Source organism: Nomascus leucogenys, chromosome 19 (assembly GCF_006542625.1).
Source record: "Nomascus leucogenys isolate Asia chromosome 19, Asia_NLE_v1, whole genome shotgun sequence".
In the NCBI taxonomy this organism is placed as follows: domain Eukaryota; kingdom Metazoa; phylum Chordata; class Mammalia; order Primates; family Hylobatidae; genus Nomascus; species Nomascus leucogenys.
In genome coordinates, this window is record NC_044399.1 from 60,058,940 (window position 1) to 60,077,880 (window position 18,941).

The following is an 18,941-nucleotide window of genomic DNA, read 5'->3' on the forward strand; positions in this document are numbered from 1 at the left end:
GAGAAAACAAGTGGTTTCTCTTCCCCTATTCCCTTGTCAAAATATATTAAGCGTCTGAGAACTTCCTTGGAAGAAGTCCACATCTCCATTTCTAGCAAGAAGTTTCTAGACTAATATTCAAGCCAAGTGGCATTGGGATTCTGCTGAAGTAGATTTCTGTGCCTTAACTCAGTCCCTAGATGAAACTTTTGCTTTCCAACTTTTAGTATCTGCTTTACACTTTACAATTACCAAACTGTTAAATAACATCATAGTATTGAATCATTTACAAATGTTTATTAAATGTCAGTAATTTTTACACAGCAAATATTAATAGCAAGAGGCAAATATTTTGCAAAATACGTACAAAAGTAAAAAGCTGTAATGAACTAGCAACTCATTTTATAAAATCAAACCATTCTTTCCACTTTTAGACCTCCTTTAGAAATAATTTATTGCCCATCCTGAACTAAAGCACTGACAAAAAAATTTACAACAATTATCAGATAATGTGCTTAGTTCCTGGAAAGTTAAAAAAAGATATACGTAAAAAAAACAAAACAAAACCCTAAGCCACAAATATTTTATAGAGCTAATACAAGTCATGTTTTGTTAGGTACATATCTACGGGGTTATTACAAAATATACTTTTTCATAAGGCTTCTTGTGGTAAATGAGCTCTCACCAGAGTAGGGTAGTTTAGAAAAGCCATTTCAAACGTTTTGCGATTCTGCCTTCAAGTAAGAGGTAAAAGGTAAATGGCATAGTTTGTTGCACTGTTGCATATATTTTGCAAGAATTAATCTCTACCCCTTTCTTTCCTAGTACCATCAAATAGGCATGATTAAGGACAATTTATCACTTACTATGGCAAAAAGTATTATAAACAAGCTTTCTTAATACAAACCAAAGTCACATACCAAGTAGTATATGACGTTCAGTGATATTCACTGACTGAAAATTTATGCACACTGAGTTCCAGCATACTCTGATCCATCTGTAAACTTTCATCATTAACAGCAGATTTGTATATGTCACAAAACTTTCCTTATCAAGCCATAAAATATTGCCATATCATTCATGCTTTCAAAACAATGTTCATATAAGCTCTCGCATTTGAAACCAGATGGTAAGACCTGAATGCTACAAGAGTGAACATAACTTAAATGCTAACTATACGTTCAAGTACAGACATAAGAATGCTAGTGGTACAAACACTGTACTCCAAATAATGTTGTTAATCACCTACCAGCCTAAGGCTAGTATCTACTTGATGGAACTTGAAAAAGCCAGAAAGTCCAACTTGTTTAAAATGTTCAGACTTAAGACTTACACTTCAAGATCTAGTATACATTTATTAAGCTCTAACCTCGTACCATAAAAAAATGGGCATGTGCTATATTTGGGACATGCGGACACACCACACCCACCCACAATCTCTCCCCTCCTCATGTTTACTAGACTGAAAAGCCACCCTGTATCCTATCATTAAACAAAACAAAACAAAACAAAACAGGGCTTTTAGTCAAGCAGCACAACACAAGGACAGATCATCTGTGATTAACAGAAGCGAACACCTTAAAATGATGGCAGAGAGACAAATTAACTAGGTACTAAGTCAGATTTCCAAGTGAAAAAGACATGAGCAAAACTTCTCGTCTTAATTTCTCAAAACTAAAATAAATGAAATGGTAACAGAGTGACTTTCTCTAAATTTATTAGGGAGTTTGTTACAAATGTTTGGGCTTTACAGGCATGATTTCATGGATTCAAACAAGAAATTAACACTGATATTTAGCCTTCTCATGACATACACAGAAATAACATTGCTACAAATTGCAATGGAGAGAATCTTGTTTCAAATGGCTTAGTTTGGGGTTTTGTCTAAATGTATCATTATATAATGAAAGCACCAATTTGAGGGTTTCTCAAATAGTGATTTGAATTTTAGGACATAACAGTATAACATGGTAACTTCATTCTTCATAGATAAATAAGGCATAATCGGATGTGTAATAATGCTGAAAATACATTTTATCAAAAGCATAAATACAAGTATTTGGGTACACATTGAAAGTTAGGACTTAACCAATTTCTTCTTACAAAAAATGATAAGGACATATGGTATTTGTTGAATCTAAATCAGCACTTCTAATCATTTCTGGTATTAAGGTGATCTTATTTCCTTCTACTTTAAACCAACCACTGCCACCAACTGAATAAGGATTTCCCTAAACAACCTCAATTTGAGAGACTAACCAGAGGACCTTCTCTATGCAGATTACATGCCAATACACCTTAAAAGAAAATAAGACAAAAGTGAAGGATTTTTTTCATTCCATATTGCTTTCTTTGGTTGCAGAGCAATCCAGTGCCCTTTCCAGATAATAAAACTGAAATGAAGACTTCAACTTAATATTTGGCAGACAGCAACAATGCAGGTTATTAAAAATATTAAAGGGGCAGAGGCATGCTTTGAATTATTCAGATTTTCAGAAAACATTTGACAAAACCCTTTCTCTATAAAAGTTATGGTCTAAATTTATGTTGTTTTATAAGGCAACTGTGTATACTATACATTTCTTCAAGGTCAGTGAAGACACTTGTGTGCTATTTCTTCAGAATTAAATGAGAAGGCATTCAGATTTAAGAACAGAATGTAATACAGGATTAGGCACATTTTATTCCAAATCATAACCATAAAGATTTAGAAAATCAAATACATCAAAGAACTTTAAATCTAAATTACTTTTTTAGAGACTGGGGTAAGTTGGCATAGTGAAAATTATGAGCACCTTTTCAATTCTGTTCACTAAATTTCATCTCTCTCTTCATATAGTGGTATTTCAAAAGGATTCAGTTTTCACAATACAGGTATAAGACTCCTTTCAAACGGTTTTTAAAATACAACGTATAAAAAAATGTGGACTGAAGCCTTTAGATTGAACTTAAAGTTCTACTGAATGTCAAAACAAGCCTAAGGTGAATGTAAGTAATTCATTGCCTCAAAATATAGTCTAGATTTTAAAAGAATGTTGATTCTGAGACATTACATGCAGCAGGGAAGAAAATTGCAAATGCACAAAATATGGTATCTATTTGGTGTTTCAACACTTCTTGGTGGTAATTCAAAAGGGGGAAACTTGGTGATTTCTGCTTTGTCAGGCAATATCTATGGTTCATATCACAGATCTTAACTATGACTTAAGTAAGATGAAGTCCTCTTTCTATAGGGATCTAACTTGAGCCCTCACTGGAGTCACATGTTTTGACCATTCAGTTTGCTAAATGTATGGGCAAACTCTCCACTGAATAGTCCAGATGTTACTGTGCACATATTCCGATATTCATTAGCACTGCAATTATGCTTTGTGAATTTAAACAATGTATTCTTTTTGGCAAGAAGCACTAGATGTAGAACTATTCAAACATGCATGAATGATACCATGAACACCTGCATCACGGTGCCGGGCTACGTATGTGTAGCTCATGGATTACCATGGCATGAAAACGCTAGAAGTTATATGGATACAATGAGAGTGGAAGTTCAAATGTGAGAAAAGTCAGGTATGTCAAGAACAATCCCTGGTTAGTTCACTGAAAAGCCCTACTCTCGTATCAGACAGCAAGACAGAACAACAGCCACTGACTTGGAAAGGCTGGGTGATCCATAACGACCAATCTTTCAAGGACCAATAAAATACCTGAGTACACAGTCAGCTATACAGTAAAATGACAGATATCACAGTCTTAAAATTTTCAGGAAAAGTAGAAAAGCTGTCAGACTTTTCAAGCTGTCGCCAGCCTTGGACTTCTGTTTCTCTAATTGTAGCACTACATACAGCCTACAAGACAGTATTTCAGTACTGCAAACCAGCCATTCTGATGAGTTCACTATGAATGTATCTGCGATCACAAAGCTACTTCGTGGACGCATTTTAATTTGGTAAGCAGTGGGGGGAGGTCAATGTAATCATCTTTAGGTGTGAACTAAAAAAATTACTACTGATCCTTAGAAGCATCCTTAAAACATTTAAAATACACCTCAAAAAAGCTGGACTTTCAACAACAACAATTATACAAATGTATACATACTGTATCTGTTAGAGACATACCAAGAATGAACAGGAACCTCAAATAATGCCTTCTTGAATAGTCTGACAGAAAAATACTGCCCTTGGCAAACTCCATATAAAACGATGCCACAAATGCCACAGTGTGGAGTTGATGGGACTGGACAGGACAGCAAAAGATAGATGTTTGTGATGATACAACAATGATTTCCTACAGTAAGGATTGGTCTTTACTGACCAACTGAGATAGGGCTTAAAAGTCAAATACATGACATTCTGGAACAGGTTAAGTTTATTTAGAAAGTTCTGTTACCAAGTTGCTTGCAGTTTTTAGTTGCTGTTATGGCCAGAATGTTTCACATATGGTACATTAAGCTACATGATAATTAAATATGAGAAAGGCAAATTCTATTTCACTCATTACGTTTGACCAAAACACGGTAAATAGCATTTGCTTGCCTTTTGCTCTCCCGTACCACCTGTGAACTCTTCATCAGCATCAGACCAAAGATCCTTACGTAAACTTGAAAACAGGAAGAACATTACCTTCAGAAACACAGAAATCTAAAAGCAAAACAGCCGTTGTGTATACAAGCAATTAAAATATGAAGGCTAAACCTTCTATAAATCTATAGAATGCCATTTCTTAGATCAAACTTTTTTCTAACAGCCCTTACAAAACAGGAGGTCACTATAAAGTTAGGCAACAAGTATCACTGCTATGTGTAAGGTGGACAGAAGATACCTTGTTTTGGAACTGAATATTCCTAACTTCATCCCTAAAAGTATTTAAGGACACCTTCGATACTTGGCACTGCAGAATTCAGTTTGAAAAATAGAATAATTTAAAGCCTGAAATATGCCTAGTCTGACGTCAGCTGGGAAGTTTTAACTGGACTTGAATAGAAGCCACGGTGAAACAGATCAAAGCCTGCATTGCAGCAAATCTTGGCGATGTGTCACTCAACAGCTTTCAGCCACAAACCAAAGGCTGCAGAAAAAGTACTAAGATTTTCAAGAAGTTAAACGTAGAATTAAGATTGTTCTAATTCTGGTTGTAAACTGCTATTTTAAAAAACAAAACAAACAGAAAACATCAAAAACACAAAAAGATATTAAAACAGCAAGTCTTTTGTACATCACTGTAGCATAAGCTGCTTGAGGTTGTCATGCAGAATAGTATCCTTCACGTCACGGAAAACAAGGCGGATGTTCTCCGTGTTGATAGCAGTGGTGAAGTGGTGGTATAAGGGCTTCTGCTGCTGGTCCCGGCGTTTGTTCCGGAAACATTCCACCAGGAATTTTTGGACGTCTCTTAAGCAGTGGGGATCCCCTTCAAATTCTAGGAAATAGTCTTTGATGCTCACAATTTGCACCTTCTCCTCAAGCAAGTCTGTCTTGTTTAAGAACAGAATTATGGAGACATTGCTGAAAACCCGGTTATTGACGATTGTTTCAAAAATGTTCAGAGACTCTGTAAGGCGATTGGTCAGTCGATCTTCCATAAGCACCTGGTCAAATTCACTTGAGGAAACAAGGAAAAGTATTGATGTCACACTGTCGAAACATTCAAACCAACGTTTCCTTTCTGATCTCTGACCACCTACATCAACCATTTTGAAAGGAACATTTTTTATTTCAAAGTCATACTCATGGATGCCTTTGGTGGGTCTTCTGGCAAGCAGAATATCTTGCTGTGATGGAATATAATCCTGGAAAAGAAAAAAATTGTTTTATATACTTAGTAATCCAGAAGTAATTCCAATTTTTAATGGACTACTAACTGGACTAGTGAATAGATACGCAAACAAAATGATCTTTCAAGTGACATTTTCAGATAGATTATGCTAATTATAAAATGCCAAGACTGGTCAGACATGGTGGGTCATGCCTATAATCCCAGCACTTTGGGAGGCTGAGGCAGGAGGATCGCTTGCGAAGCCAGGAGTTTGAGAGTATCCTGAGCAATATAGCAAGACCCCACTTGTGCTCCCTGCAAAAAAGCCAAGATACATTAAAATGTTAGCAGGACGGGTTCAAAATTTACTACAAATGGCCAGAATCTACTTGTTTTCATCCCTGAAATACTACTCAAAATTTAAGCTGAAGTCTTATCAATTGTCCTCACCCACCCTCACTGCTATATATCCACCTGCAATCTTACTCCCCACTATCAGCCACTCTCGGTTCTAGCCAGAGTCATCTTCCTGTCTGCATATCCACCTTCTCCACACTGCTCCTTGTTCCTCTATTAAAAGCAATGGGGGCTGGGCGCGGTGGCTCACGCTTGTAATCCCAGCACTTTGGGAGGCCGAGACGGGTGGATCACAAGGTCAGGAGATTGAGACCATCCTGGCTAACACAGTGAAACCCCTTCTCTACTAAAAATACAAAAAAATTAGCCAGGCATGATGGCGGGCGCCTGTAGTCCCAGCTACTTGGGAGGCTGAGGCAGGAGAGTGTCGTGAACCCAGGAGGTGGAGCTTGCAGTGAGCTGAGATCACGCCACTGCTCTCCAGCCTGGGTGACAGAGCAAGACTTTGTCTCAAAAAAAAAAAAAAAAAAAAAAGCAATGGGATCTGATTCCAGTGCCAATTCACAAGGATCACTTCCCAGTTCCAAGTTTTGCCCACCTCTCTCTAACCTATTCCAAAAGTTCTTTTACTGTGCAACCCCACTCATGACTTAGAACTTCTATGTTTCCATTGCTGTTATATTACATGTGTGAAAAACCCTTTCTCTACTATAATTAACTATATTCTAGCTTTCTTACTTATTGACCCAAGAACTCAAACTAGTCACTTACTCTGAGTGTCAGCACCTCTGTCTGTGAAATGGAGGTGATCACACTTGGCCTATCTACCTGGGAGGGAGGGTTGTTGTAGGGATCAAATGAGCTCTTCTCTGCACTCTTGGTCAGTGAACTCTAAGACCCTGAACAAACAGAAGCTGCTGGTCACACAAGTCACCGGCTACTCTGTGATGGCACACTTCCTTATGCAATGTAACTGGTTCTTCCTTGTCAGTCTAGCATTTTTCCAAAACTACAACACAACTTTCTGGTAATACATGAACGGGACAGCTAATATTTATAATCAAGGTCAAAATATTTTAAAAATCAAGGCAGGATTTAAAACAATGCTGACTGTTATTCACAATGCTGCACTTTATGCCCTTCTGAATAGGTCATATGATTTTGAAATTTCATTACAACAAGAATACTCCTTGTCTCAAAATGGTGCAGTGGAATTAAGAATATATATATACATATTTTTTTGAGATGGAGTCTTGCTGTGTTGCCCAGATTGGAGTGCAGTAGCACAATCTCGGCTCACTACAATCTCCGCCTCCCGGGTTCAAGCGATTCTCCTGCCTCAGCCTCCCGAGTAGCTGGGACTACAGGTGTGCACCACCACGGCTGGCTAATTTTTTGTATTTTTAGTAAAGACGGGGTTTCGCCATTTTGGCCAGGCTGGTCTCGAACTCCTGACCTCAAGTGATCCGCCTGCCTCAGCCTCCCAATGTGCTGGGATTACAGGTGTGAGCCACTGCACCCAGCCAGAATTAAGAATTTTTAAAAAGTAGGTGGATTCTTAGTTACTGGCAACCAACAGCCATTCATTAAATAACTCTAGGACTCAAGTGTTAGCTTTTCCATGTTTTCTTCTAGCTTTTGTTCACGTACACGCCTGCTTTACTTATAATTAGCATATGCACACAGCGTACAGCCTACCTCTACATTTTTGCTTAATATTTTGCGAACTGTTCCATATGCTGATACAATCATACCTCATTTTAAAAGACAATAAAATACACCAAATGCATTAAAGTGCTGTACTTTACATTAACATTCCCCTACTAGTGGTCATTAAGGTTGTTTCCAATTTTTAGCCATAATTAACAGAAATACTGCAATTAAAATTCTCATGCACATATTTTTTTTTCTTTTGGACTATTTCCTAAGATTAAAATCATCAGGGATACGATTATGACGTTAAAGGTTACAAACATTTTAATGACTCTGGATACTTAACACCCGACTGCTTTCTAGAAGGCAATACCAATTTACAGCATACACCTATGCCAGCTCCTTCAGAAACACGCTGGGCCCTGAGCTTTTAAAAAATGTAATTCCATAAAAAGTTCTCTATTATTGTCTCTATTAAAGCTAATAATCTAGTTAGCAGTCTAAAGGCTGCTTCACATGAAGCACAGAACTTCATGCAATCAAGTGCTAAATAGTCTGGCAGAGCAGAGTATGTTGATGAGGACACACACATACTAGCTGTGTGAAGAAGAAGAAACTTGCCTTATGAGGAGGCAAATGAAGCTGTGCTACATATAGAGAGTAACAGATGACTCTAAGGCAATGGCTTTCAAAATTTTCCTAAGCAGCAGAAACCTTTCTCCCAGTGAACTCTTCTGTGTACGCCCAATACAGAGGTCAAACAAGCGAAGCTGCTCTGCCTGCAGTGGGCCCCGCTGGCCAAAGCACCAGCTTAGAGCTGCTGGCTCCAAGGAATACCTACAGGAAAATGATAAACTCTCTTTTCAAGGGCAACTCCCCCTACCTCGTGGAGTCTCTTCAGCCTTTAGAATCTAGCCCTCCTACTCCGTAACTCGACACAAAGGGGGCATGAATTCGAACATGTCATTTGTCAAAAGATTTGGAAATCAGTGAACCCACTGTGTTCTATTTCTGTTTACAAACAAAAACCTCTAAAGACACTAAAGTATAATAGATAATGCACAATATCATTTTCAAACATAAACTTCTTTCTCTAAACAGTTTTACTTCCAAGAAATAGCAGATAAAGCATTCCTCAAGAAAATGGTAGAGACCTGGACAGTTAGAGGGAGAAAAAAGAAGTGTCATGATTAAACAATAAAAATACTTTCATTTTGAAAAAATAAAAATCATTCAATACTCTGAGCTACCAATCACTCTAAATAAAGCAGGGAAGAATCAGAATGCCACTACTAAAAAAAAAAAAAAAAAAAAAAAAGAGAAAGACAAAGAAACAAACAGTTAATACATAATTTTTCTAAGTCTCCTAACGTCAATATCCTGACTTCTGCTTTCAAATGGCACTAAACATAAACATTCGGTTTAAATACTTACTGGTTCTCCAAGTTTATCCAAGTTATCCAGGAAATATTTTACAGATTCACCCTAAAAACAAGAAGAAAACAAATAGTTATTAGGGCTTAGAAATGGAAGATCTTGTTATAACAGTTTATATTATACTGTCTGGTTGTACACTTAACCCAAACAGACTTTGTTTAGTCACCAGTTTCAGACAGCTAACCTTCCTAAAAACATATAAAACGTCTGCTCTGTCACAGACTGCTAAATCTGCAAAGGCAGGCTGATTTCACAAATGCTTAATAGAATCAATATCCCAAGTGATCATCTACTTGGACAGGATTACACGCATGCTTTTTGCTATAACTACGTATCCACAGTGAAGACATATAATTAGAAGATGAAAACTGCTTTTGAGATAAAACATAAATCTACATATAAAATTTAAGTGACAGTCTTTTTGTCTACATTTTCTAGCTTAACAGTGACGGTAGTTATCTTCAGAGAAAGCAAACCAGAGATGAGGTGAGAATACTGCACAAAATCCCCCAACCACAGGCATGGACAGGCGTGCTTGCTCAGGAAGGTCCTGGATAGTGCTGCCAGCTTCACATCTCCAACAGCTCTTTTCCCAAGTGGCCTATTCTTTCTGAGCCCAGTTTTCTCTACGAAACTTCCAAGCAATTTCAAACACCTAACTCTACGAGAACACATTCCTAACATGAAAACGCTTGACCAGAGGACAAAGAGAAGAGGGAACTATTTTGGGAAAGAAGGGCTCTGTGTCCGAGTCTCCTAGTCCTCACCCGCTGCGTTTCACTTTCCCGCGGGATTCTACAGCTGCAGCACTGCCCCTGCCTGAAGCTACTTCCAAGTCTTCCTGAAAGCAGCACCTCATTTAGTATGCCTGGGAATCATGTGAAGATCTCCTCACACTGCAGGCTCCAGTTTAGTAGGTCTGGGTGGGACCCCAGTTTCTGCGATTCAAGGAGTGCCTGGGACCATACTTTGAGTCACAAAGCTTGAAAGTAGCAGTTCTATAATTTTTTGGTCTCAAGATCACACAATATGATCCAGCAATGGCACTGCTAGGTATATACCCAAAAGAAAGGAAATGAGTATATGGAGGAGAGAGGTATCTGCACCCCCAAGTTTACTGCGGCACTCTTCACAACAGCCAAGATTTGGAAGCAGCGTTAAGTGTCCATCAAAAGATGAATGGATAGAGAAGACGTGATACACATACAAAATGGAGTACTATTTAGCTATAAAAAAGAATGGGATTCAGTCATTTGCAACAACAGGTATGGAACTGTAGGTCACTATGTTAAGTGAAGTAAGACAGGCACAGAAAGACAAACATTGCATGTTATCACTTATTGGTAGGAGCTAAAAATCAAAGCAATTGAACCCATGGAGATAGAGAAGGATGGTTACCAAAGGCTGGGAAGGGCAGCAGGGGTTGGGGTGGCAGGAGGTAGGGATGGCTAATAGGTACAAAAGATAGTTAAAGTGAATGAATATGGCCCAGTATTTGATAGCACAACAGGGTGACTACAGTCACTAATAATTTAAGTGTACATTTAGAAATAACTAAAAGAGTATAATTGGATGGTTTGTAACATAAAGGATAAATGCCTGAAGGGAGAGATACCCTATCTTCCATGAGTGATTATTACGCATTGCATGCCTCTATCAAAACAGCTCATGTGCGCCAGAAATATATTAATCTATTATGTGCCCACAAAAATTAAAAACAGAAAAATTTAAAAAATAAAATGGAGGACATGGAAACAAATGATGATGTCTCTGGACTCAGTAAGCTCAACAGCTTCTGATCACATCTTTTTGTGTTTAGTGTCCTCATTCAAATTTTATACAAAGCTCAGTACTAGGCAACTTGTATCCTCTCCTCCTACCTTCCAAAAGTGTCTGGCAGATAAAATATGAATTACTGGGAGAGAGTTACCCTTCAATATTTTTTTCCTAACAATTTCAGAAGTGATCAAAGTCCTCTTGTTTTCTAATATTAATGTTAAAGAACAGATGTGAATTTCAGTCCTTTCTCTAACAAGGAGTGATCTGGCCAAGTCTCTAAACTCCTCCAGGCCTCCATTTCCCCCAGAGTTACATGAAGAAGTTTAGTGGTTCAATGGATAACCAACCACTTAAGTTCTGCCGTGTGCAACAATTTCAGTTAGTTCCACTGATTTAAAGTTAAGTTCTTCTTTCCTCATACACCATGCGTCTATTAATCCTAAATCTGCTTTTGTTGTGACTCATTCAAGTGGTGTTTCTTCCACTTTCTTTGCTAATAAGTAAAGGATTTAATGTATTGGGCAAGAATATTATGGGTTTAAGACTCACTTTTTGCTGGTTGTAATTTGAGACTCTCATATTTTTCCCAGTTCATTCTATTTACTGAAGGGTATTTTTTTTTTTTTTTTTTTTTTGAGACAGGGTCTCAATCTGTTGCCCACTGGGGTGCAATGGCGCGATCTTGACTCACTACAACCTCCACCTCCTGGGTTCAAGCCATTCTCCTGCCTCAGCCTCTGGGGTAGCCGGGATTACAGGTGTGTGCCTCCATGTCCGGCTAATTTTTGTATTTTTAGTAGAGACAGGGTTTCTCCATGTTGGCCAGGCTGGTCTCGAACTCCCGACCTCAGGTGATCCACCCGTCTCGGCCTCCCAAAGTGCTGGGATTACAGGTGTGAGCCACCATGACTGGCCTGGAAATTTTAAAAATAAAATTTCAAAGAAATTTCATTTCACAGTTAACAATTTAAAAACTTAAGATTGTTTTATTCGGCCCTTAGCTCTTTTTTCTCTGCTCAGAACACTACAGGTAAGTTTCTAGGTTACTGTAGTACAGCTGAAAAGTATAAAGTAGCATGGCACTCTGAAAAGTGTTCCAATATTTCTTTAGCCTTGTGGATATTTCAGCTCCATTTAAATGGCACAGCAGCCAGTGGACCTGGGTTCTAGCCACAAGATAGACTTTATTATTGATGAAGTCAACGAACAGTATTAGGTGGGCTTCAGTTACCCTTTGAGTATTAGAAGTCTATGAGGTTCCATGAACCATATTTCATACGAGTTTTACAAAGTGGTGTCTAAGCTGGGAATGGCTTCAATGTTGCCCCCACTTCACAACAATAATTTGTTATAAACATTCTTTGCTTGTAAAGACAAAATGGGTCTGGAGTCCTAAGCTTGAAGGTAACAGAAAGGCTAAGAACAAAAGTTAGAAAATAATTTCTATTAAACAAATTCATAGTCATAGAGAGAGAGGCTTAGCAGCTTATCGATCCAGTTACTGAACAAGTGACATTTGTATTCAGTGCTCTGTTCTGCACAGCTAAAATATATAAAGGAAAGGATTTAGAATGCACTTCTTTAAAAGGATATGGAATTTAAGCTGGATAGCCAAAGAACACACAAGAAGAACTGGTCTGCTGTTTTAGAACATACTCAAAAACACCAGTGGCTTTATGTCAATAAGAAAAGGGCAACTCTGCTTATAGAAAACAGGTAAACAGTAGAGTTTTTTAATTCAAAGCCTGATCCATGCCTGAAGAATATAACATAAAGTTTATAGAGATGGGTATCAAATATAGATTTTCTAATAAAAAGAAGCAAGGTAAACATATTCTAGAAAGCAATTTGGCAATATGTATTAAGATCTTTCAAATGATCCTCAACACAGTACCAGTGAAAAAGTATACACAACTACAACAGTGCTAATGAATTACTATTACGGCAGAAAGAAGAGCTGTTTGAGAGCAAATGGATTGCTCCTTATATTTATCTAGATTCTGGACCAGGGGTCTGTCCACAAACTATATAGCCTGAAGGCTAAATCCAACCCAATGCCTGTTTTTGTACGGCTCATTTTTAAATGGTTGGGGAAAAAAATTAAAAGACTATTTCATGATATGTAAAAATGATATGAAATTCAAACTTCAATATCCATAAATAAAAATGCACTGGAACACAACCACGCTCACCTGTTGGTGTATTGTCTATGGGAACTTCCAGGCTACAACAGCAGAGGTGAGGAGTGGAGACTGAGGCAGTGTGTTGCACTCTCATCACTTTGCACCACTGCCTGGTGCACCACAAACTGCAGTGACACAGTTATAACTTGAAAATATTGCAAATGTCACCAGTATTGCCATACCATGACATTTAAAAAAAAAAAATGGGAGTAAATACACATCCATCCAAATAAAAAGAAGGCCCTGAATACCACACTTTTAAGGCACAGTGGGATGTAAATAATTTTGCTATCAAATTCCATGGTAAAGCATTATTTATTATGCAATGACACTATAGCTATGCTAGAAGAATACAATGTATGCCAACATTTACAGACTAAGCTTTCTTCAATCCTCCCAACCCACAGGAAAGCAACGGTCATAAAACAGAAACAAAACACATGCAAAATTTTAAAATGGAATAGCTTATCACTGCAGAATTTCTTCACCAAAACAAAAAATGAAATGAGACTGCAACCAAAGTGTTTTCAAGTTTTCAAAGTTTTTGTTAGACAAGCAAGGAATGCCATTTGCCAAGTGAGTGAGTAACTCATGTTTGATTGTAACAGCTGAAGAAATATGGCCAGAGAAAATAACCTTGTTTAAGACTATTAGCCTTTCAGTGAGAGCAGTTGCTCAGAGTTGAGGACACTGGGAACAACCATCAACTGTCAATTAAGAAACATGGCAAATTATTTCAGTGGTTTTCCTTGGCTCTTGCTGAGTTTATTACCACAATGCTCAGTTGTTGTTTACTTAGGGAATCAATGCCAAGTTTGAACTGACTGAAGAACCAGCCTGTATGAATAGTCCATGTGGAAGAGCTACGTGTGAGAGTATTTTCAGAGAAGCTGAGAAAACACCAAATGAGTACAACCTAAACTGGAGTATGCTAGGGTGTGTTACAACTGATGGTGGTAAAAATGCGTGGAACAGAAAAGGGGTCAAACATACAAAACCTGTGTAAGGGTTACTCACTGCATTACTCATGAGCATGTACCTTGTGGCAAACACATGCATCTATCATGTGCTCGTGAATGAGTAATGTCAGTGATGAATTTAACACGCTCCTGTCAACTTGACCATCAGCAGGTCATGTTTCTGTCAGAAACAAAAAGTGAAAATTCTGACACAGTTCGATGTCTTAGCAGCGCTACAGTTTTACTGACTTTTTCTGAGCACAGGGATGGAACTGATTTCTTTTCCTGAACAAGAACTATCCTTAACCACTATTGTTGAACACTGAATGGTTTCGGAAATTAGCCTTAGGGCAGACTTGATTTGATTTCTGAATGAATTCAACCTAAAATTACAAGGCAAAACGGCATTGTTGGTGAAACTTATACTCTGGTAAAGTCATTTCGACAGCTAGCATAGTTTTAATCAAGACAATGTCAAACTGCTTTATATATTTCCTTTGCTGTCAAAAGTTAAAACAAGAAGTGAGACTTCCATTCCCATACAAATTTCCAGTGGACATAATATTTCTAAACTCTACCTACAGTTCCAACAGCATCTTTCAGATCCCTATGTAAGTGCCAAGGAAATTTCCATATTTCAAAATCCATTTAACTATGCAAATGAAGAGCTTCTACCTAGCCTTCAAGTGGTTAATCTGCAATGTAATGACATGCTAAGAGGCAAACACTGAGAAGAATCTAACAGGATTCTATAAGTATCTCTCAAGCATTGACTATGCTCAATAAAAATCATATGCTATGGCTGGCACGGTGGCTCACACCTGTAATCCCAGCACTTTGGGAGGAGGCCAAAGCAGGAGGATTGCTTGAGCCCAGGAGTTTAAAACCCACCTAGGCAACATACTGAGCCTCATCTCTACAAAAAGTTAAAAAATTAGCTGGGTGTGGTGGCATGTGCCTGTAGTCCCAACTACTAGGGAGGGTGAGGTAGGAGGATCACCTGAGCCAGGGGGTTGAGGCTGCAATGAGCTGTGATCATGCCACTGCACTCCAGCCTGGGCAACAGAGCAAGACCTTCTCCAAAAAATAAAAAAATAAAAAATCATATGCTCATTTGGTAGTATCTGTGTGAAAATATATTTTCAAGGATGAAATGTATAAAATCTCATTACAGATCAGAATAGAGGAATATTTGCAACTGACTTTGACAAAAAAAATGCTAAAACGTTGAATCCCAATAAACAAAATGTTATTCCCACAAAAGAATCCAATTTTTTTCACATTCGTAGCCACAAAAACTTGCGCACAAGTTTATATTTTTAATCTCATCAATAAAAATTTTTATATGAATACCTACATAATGCCCTTGATTTCTTACCTTGGCACGCAGTGCCTAAAATATTATACTATCTGACCCTTTACACATTTCTAGACCAATGATTCTTAATCCTGGTAATCTATCAGAATTACCTAATGCGCTTATTAAAAATACAGATTCCCAGGTCTCCAAACAAATCCACCCAATGAAAATCTTAGCAAGTTCCGAGAGAAGTGATTCTGATGTAGCCAGCCCTAGCATTACTTCAAATCTGGATATACATTTTACTCAAAACTAGATTTCATATTAATTTCACCTTTTAGGATCAATTACACAAAATCTGTTTTTAAAGTCTAAAAATGCCAAGATAAGAAATTTAGTTTAGTTTTATCTTACGGTAAAAGTGGGCTTGTTTTTTGTTTTCTTGAGATAGGGTCTCAACTCTGGTTATCCAGGCTGGAGTACAGTGGCACAATGTAGCCAGTCAAGGCTCATTGTAGCCTTGACCTCCTAGGCTCAGGTGATTCTCCCACCTCAGCCTCCAGCGTAGCTGGGATTACAGGCACTCGCTACCATGCCTGGCTAATTTGTATTTTTAGTAGAAATGGGGTTTCACTATGTTGCCCAGGGTGGTCTCGAACTCCTGGATTCAAGCAACCCACCCACTGCGGCCTCCGGGAGTGCTGGGATTACAAGCATGAGCCACCACACCCAGCTGTAAAAGTGGATTTCAAGCAGTATTTGCATTCTTCATAATTCACCATATCTCACAAGAAAATATTAGGCCTTCTTTTAGGATATCTGAATCATAAACAATAAAATTAAGTCTATATATAGCTTCCTCTTTTAAAAAAAACTTATTTGACAATTCTGACAAACTTTATTTCCTACTGTACTACAGTTCTAGCTGCCTACTTGTCTATAACCCTAGAGCCTATTTTCAAATGTTCACCATAGTCCACAGCTTTCAAGCTAACTCAGATTTTGTGGTTAAAAATTAGTGGACCTGATACTCCAGATGTAACATTACTGAACGTGCTAAGAAGCGCAGATGGGAAAAGTTATCGTAAGTGCTACTTATATTTTAGCAATACGACTCTAAGGAACTTGAAACCTCAATTAAACTTACAAAATTAATTTGCTTCTATAATAGACACCTAAACATTGCACGATAGGTAAACAAGCAATTAAAAATGCTTAATAAGCAGCACTCCCTGGCCAGGTTCAGTGGCTCAATGCCTGCAATCCCAGCACTTTGGGAGGCTAAGGAGGAAGGATCGCCTGAGCCCAGGAGTTCGAGACCCAGCCTAGAACACATAGAGAGATCCCATCTCTACAAAAAAAAAAATTAGCCAGGTGTGGTGGTGCACGCCTGTGGTCCCAGCTATTTGGGAGGCTGAGGTGGGAGGATCACTTGAGCCTAGGAGTTCAAGACTGCAGTGAGCCACGACTAAAAAGCAGCATTCTCCATCTTTTTATGTGGTAAACAGGTAAAAAAACTGCACTATGATGAAAACAGCAGACACAACAAAAAAAATTATAAGTAATGTATAAGGTTTTAATTTTCAGAGTTAAAATGAGAGGCCTACCCTGCCAAACATTATGATTTTATATATTTGTTAATCATCACTAAAAACCCAAAAACTATACAATTTTCTACATTTTATACTCCCAAAATAAGACCAAATCACTACTCTCCGCCAAAATAAAAAAAAAAACCCATAAGACAAAACAAAAATCACATCCAACCCTTAAACAAACCTCAAATCCTTCAAATCAAGACTACACTATCCCTCTGAGTCAAGTCAGAGTCCCAATACCAACATAATTGACAAATACAATCTATCACTTTATCATCTGATCCCCAAAGGGAATGATGATCTATAAATAGTTAATCAGTATCAGGAAGCCATGACTAGAAAATACTCTATGGCTTAGATGTAAGACTTTCCATTAAAAACAAAAACAAAACAGTATTCATTTTCACAAATCATAAGCCAAGTTTATATAGGCTATAAAATAAAGCCATTTCCAAAGTTAAGTATAATTAAAGAAATAATTTTTTGCCAAATGAATCTTACACTAAAGAATTACAAATTCATCAAAAAATATGAAGCAGAGGGGATTCATGAAAACGCAGAACTTCTAGATCATTCAAGATCTACTATAGTATGAACTCTCTTTTAAGAAAATTGCATAGAAAATGAGATTATAAGGAAACTCATCAAAATGTAACAGTGGTTATAAAGACATATACATGAAACTTTTCCAAGCGTATTTGTTTTTTTGTTTTTGACACGGAGTTTCACTCTTGTTGCCCAGGCTGGGGTGCAATGGCAGGATCTTGGCTCACCGCAACCTCTGCCTCCCAGGTTCAAGTGATTCTTCTGCCTCAGCCTTCCAAGTAGCTGGGATTACAAGCATGAGCCACCATGACCAGCTAATTTTGCATTTTTAGTGGAGATAGGGTTTCTCCATGTTGGTCAGGCTGGTCTTGAACTCCCCGCCTCAGGTAATCCGCCCACCTTGGCCTCCCAAAGTGCTGAGATTACAGGCATGAGCCACTGTGCCCGGCCTCTTTTCCCAGCATATTCTTAAGGCTCACTACTTTCTGAAGCAGAAGGAAAGAAACCATTTTATGAAAATCTAGTTTACTGACTTCCTAATAATTTTTCTACAATTCTGATGTTAACACTAGCACTTTTGTGTCCTTTCTCTTGCCTCAGAAATCCAAAGTGCACCTATCTTTCTCAAATCATCCAGATTTATTTATATAGTATAGTCAAATTCCCACCTCACACCCCTCCCCTGCCTTTTTTTTTTAAAAGAGATGGGTTTTCACTATGTTTCCCAGGCTGGTCTCAAATTCCTGGGCTCAAGCAGTCCTCCCGCCTCAGCCTTCCAAGTAGCTGGGATTACAGGCGTACCACCACAAGCAGCCACTGGGGGCCCTTTAAAAATCTAAGAAAATCTTTTGCTTAAATTTCCATAGTGGTTTTATCAGCACCTCCTATGGCATGAGTCATTTTCTACCTCATATGCAATCATCTGTGTACTTGTTTTATTTCCTTTTCTACAATGTATTGTTCCTGGGGACAGTTTTTGCCTTATTAGTCACTGTATCCCTCCTATTTGCATATAGTGTTAAATAATATATATGTTTGAAAAAAGTGAGTATCACAGAATTGGTCTCTCTTTGAAACTAGGAACACTGACATGCTAATTTCTCCTTTACAACAAAAGGCTTTCCTAAGAATGATGGGAGAGGGCCAAAACAAAACCAAATATTCAAAACTTCTATCAGTTAAGAAAACAAGGCTGGGCATGGTGGCTCATGCCTGTAATTCCAGCACTTTGAGAGGTCAAGGTGGGCAGATCACTTGAGGCCAGGAATTTAAGACCAGTCTGGCCAACACGGTGAAATCCCATCTACTAAAAGTACAAACATTAGGCTGGGCGCGGTGGCTCACGCCTGTAATCCCAGCACTTTGGGAGGCCGAGGTAGGCAGGTCACGAGGTCAGGAG

At 38.1% G+C, this 18,941-nt stretch overlaps 1 protein-coding gene across 1 annotated transcript in view; it reads right to left on the reverse strand.

The window, feature by feature from the left end:
- Nucleotides 1-256: 256 nt before the first annotated feature.
- GNA13 (G protein subunit alpha 13) overlaps nucleotides 257-18,941 on the reverse strand; it is a 48,552-nt gene continuing 29,867 nt past the window's right edge. Inside the window, exons 3-4 of the mRNA XM_012501371.2 lie at nucleotides 9,175-9,225; nucleotides 257-5,764 (exon numbers count right to left, since the gene is read on the reverse strand). Of these exons, the coding sequence (XP_012356825.2) occupies nucleotides 5,192-5,764; nucleotides 9,175-9,225 (624 nt within the window). The 3' untranslated portion in view covers nucleotides 257-5,191. The remainder of the gene's footprint in view (nucleotides 5,765-9,174; nucleotides 9,226-18,941) is intronic.